The 2,706-nt window shown below is 44.5% G+C and overlaps 1 protein-coding gene across 1 annotated transcript; it reads right to left on the reverse strand.

Moving 5' to 3' along the window:
* Positions 1-303: 303 nt before the first annotated feature.
* On the reverse strand, positions 304-804 carry LOC145396011 (uncharacterized). The gene has a single exon (XM_080269477.1). The coding sequence runs from the start codon at positions 802-804 to the stop codon at positions 304-306; it is 501 nt and encodes a 166-aa protein (XP_080125603.1).
* Between the last annotated feature and the right edge of the window lie 1,902 nt (positions 805-2,706).

The raw sequence follows: 2,706 nt of genomic DNA on the forward strand, positions 1-2,706 counted from the left end.
CTACACCCTTGAGTTTGAGGGCCATTGTCGTCAGGAGGCAACAGAATCTAGGAGAACAGGAAATAGCATACATGTTAGAATAGCATACATGTTGTTGGTGTATCTCGGCACATAATCAAGTGGTATAGCCAAGTCAAAATTTTGAACATGAATGTGGTAATTAATTGTGCTGTAACACTATTCAACTCACCTGTTGGCAAGGATGCCAAAGGCATTCTCCATCACTTGTCATGCCCTGGAGAGTCTGTAATTGTAGACTCCCTTTTCTCTTGTCAAACCTCAGTGAGGGTAGGGCTTCTGTAGTCAATCCTTCGGGCCGAAGGCTTCGTCTTCAACGATGAAGTAGGGGATGGGATGGTCATCTCCTGGCAGTGGATGACGAGGGGGCAGTCCTATGCGGTTGTCCTCCAGGGTGCTCCTTAGGTCTGTGTTTAAGAACATCCCAGCATCACTCGATGCCCCATTTGCACCAACATCTGCGTAGATGAACTTGTACTTACTGTCGACCAGTGCCAGGAGGACAATCGAGTGGAACCCCTTGTAATTGTAGTAGTAGGACCCACACCTCTCAGGGGCACTCATGGCTATGTGTTTCCTGTCGATGGCGCCGATGGTGTTATGGAAGTTCCATTGATCAGCAAACCCCTTGGTCACCTTCTTCCATCCATTTGGTGTCATCGGGCACTCGATGACCTCCTCCATATACTCTGTGATAATTGTCTCGCAGGTCTCATACACGATGAGGGAGATTGTGTTGGGTGCAACTCTGAATGAATAGGAGAGACTTTTGTAGCTGTCACCCATGGCTAGATATCTCAAGGTTATAGCTAGCCAGAGTCCTGGCTCCAAAGGTTCCCTCCACCAGGTGTATTGTTGCTTGATCCGGTGTTCAATTCTCCCCAATACTTCGTTGAAGAGGGACTCATCCACTCACAGGAAATTCTGGTAGGAACTCTTGTCTTCGATGAGCGGCTCTTGAAGGTGTTCCCATTGTCCATACTGGCATTTCCTCCTGATCCATGGTCGAACCCAGCAGGACCTCGGCTTCTTCTTCTTCTGCTTCTCCCCCTCCTCCTCCTCAAGCTTCCTTTTGTAGATCATAGTGAGTGTCTGGGTGTAAAGGCTTTCTTCCACCCTCAACTGACATAGCATGGTAAGCAGTCTCTTGTTCCTGACAGTGGGTAGGACACAGGAGAGGTCCATGGTGATGCACTGGGTGTCAGTGGCAGTCACAGTGTGATGCCCAGCCCCACCTGGCACTCAATATATACTTCCATGGGTCAGACATAGGGGTAGTCGAGGGAGGGTCAGGGGGGGGTCGTTGTACATTGCCCGAATGCGTCACGCAGTCGTGTTGCATTCTTGGGCAGTCGTGACACAGTTGTGGCTGACAAAATTCCGTTAAAATTTCAAATTTGAAGACTCATAGCTCTGTTGCCTCATGGTCGCCTCTCAGTCGCCTCGCAGTCGCCTTGTGATCTGGTCGCGTTCTTGAGGACGTCACGACCAGTCGTGAGGCAGTCATGACCATATTAGATTCGGGGCCAGTCGGGAGGCATGGGAGCCAACTAGGACACTACCTTGAGTCCCGCCTTGGTCAGGCCTTGAGTCGTGTATGTGTGACAGAGGCTTAAGCATTCAAGATGAAGAGATGGTAGTTTTAGGCCAGGTTAAAGTGAACAGAGGATAGTATGGATATGTTACAAACGTGATTATCTTTAGGTCTTCTTTGAAATCTTTTGTGCCAGACTGTCCTACTTCTGGTTCCTGTTTACTATATGTATGAAGTGTGTGTGTGTGTGTTTGTTTGTGTGTGTGTGTGTGTTTGTTTGTGTGTGTGTGTACACATCAACAACAACAACAACAACAACAATAACAACAACAATAATAATAATAATAATAATAATAATAATAATAATAATAACAATAATAATACCAATAATTATAATAACAGTAATAATGATAATAATAATAATATGTTTCTTAGTCCTTGTATGTGTGTGTGTGTGTGTGTGTGTTACGTGCACCATTTCACATTCGTTAAAGAAACATTGGGATGAGCAGGAATGAGTGTCAGAAGAGGGAAGCCATTCGGAAGGGTGAGAGAAAGGAAGTGTTATCTTTGTGTAACCAAGGACAAGGTGAGAAGATTAATCCTTTAGAATACATAAGAAGAAAAAAAGGGGATATTAATGGGTAGTCTGGAAAATAAATCGCTAAGGAAGAGGTGCCGGGGAGCCTCATTACCTGACAATACGAGCCTCAGTCCCGTATTCTCGTCGATAAAGGAGGTTCCTTACCACCTCTTCCTTAGCGATTTATTTTTCTGTACGGACAGTTAACATGATTTTGTACGTTATTTATAAAGGGTATGGCGATATTAAAAGGGTTCAAACACAGGAGAGAATAACAAAGCGTAATAACCAAATTAATCGCATAGGAAGAGGTGTTGGGGAGCCTCCTTTAGCGACGGTTTTACTCAGTCTGAGATTATTTTTTTCTACACTGGGCAGGCATTATTTTTTTTTTTTTTCTAGTCTTTTACATCTTCAATAAATGAGATCTCTCCTACACTAAATGTAATCGTCTGAGATGCAGAATAACAGAGTGAGAAAGGGTATATTTGTATGCATATACAAGCTATTTTTCGGAGTCTAGTTCTAGTACAGTATCCCATTATAGGCTAAACCCCAGGCCCGTTTTCTC

The sequence above is a fragment of the Coenobita brevimanus genome, chromosome 34 (genome assembly GCF_032717465.1).
Source record: "Coenobita brevimanus isolate Jiangsu-jjx chromosome 34, ASM3271746v2, whole genome shotgun sequence".
NCBI classification, from domain to species: domain Eukaryota; kingdom Metazoa; phylum Arthropoda; class Malacostraca; order Decapoda; family Coenobitidae; genus Coenobita; species Coenobita brevimanus.

What these genes read in the sequence shown, in the direction of transcription:
- LOC145396011 (XM_080269477.1), bottom strand. Translation starts at nt 804, where the DNA reads ATGGGTGACAGCTACAAAAGTCTCTCCTATTCATTCAGAGTTGCACCC.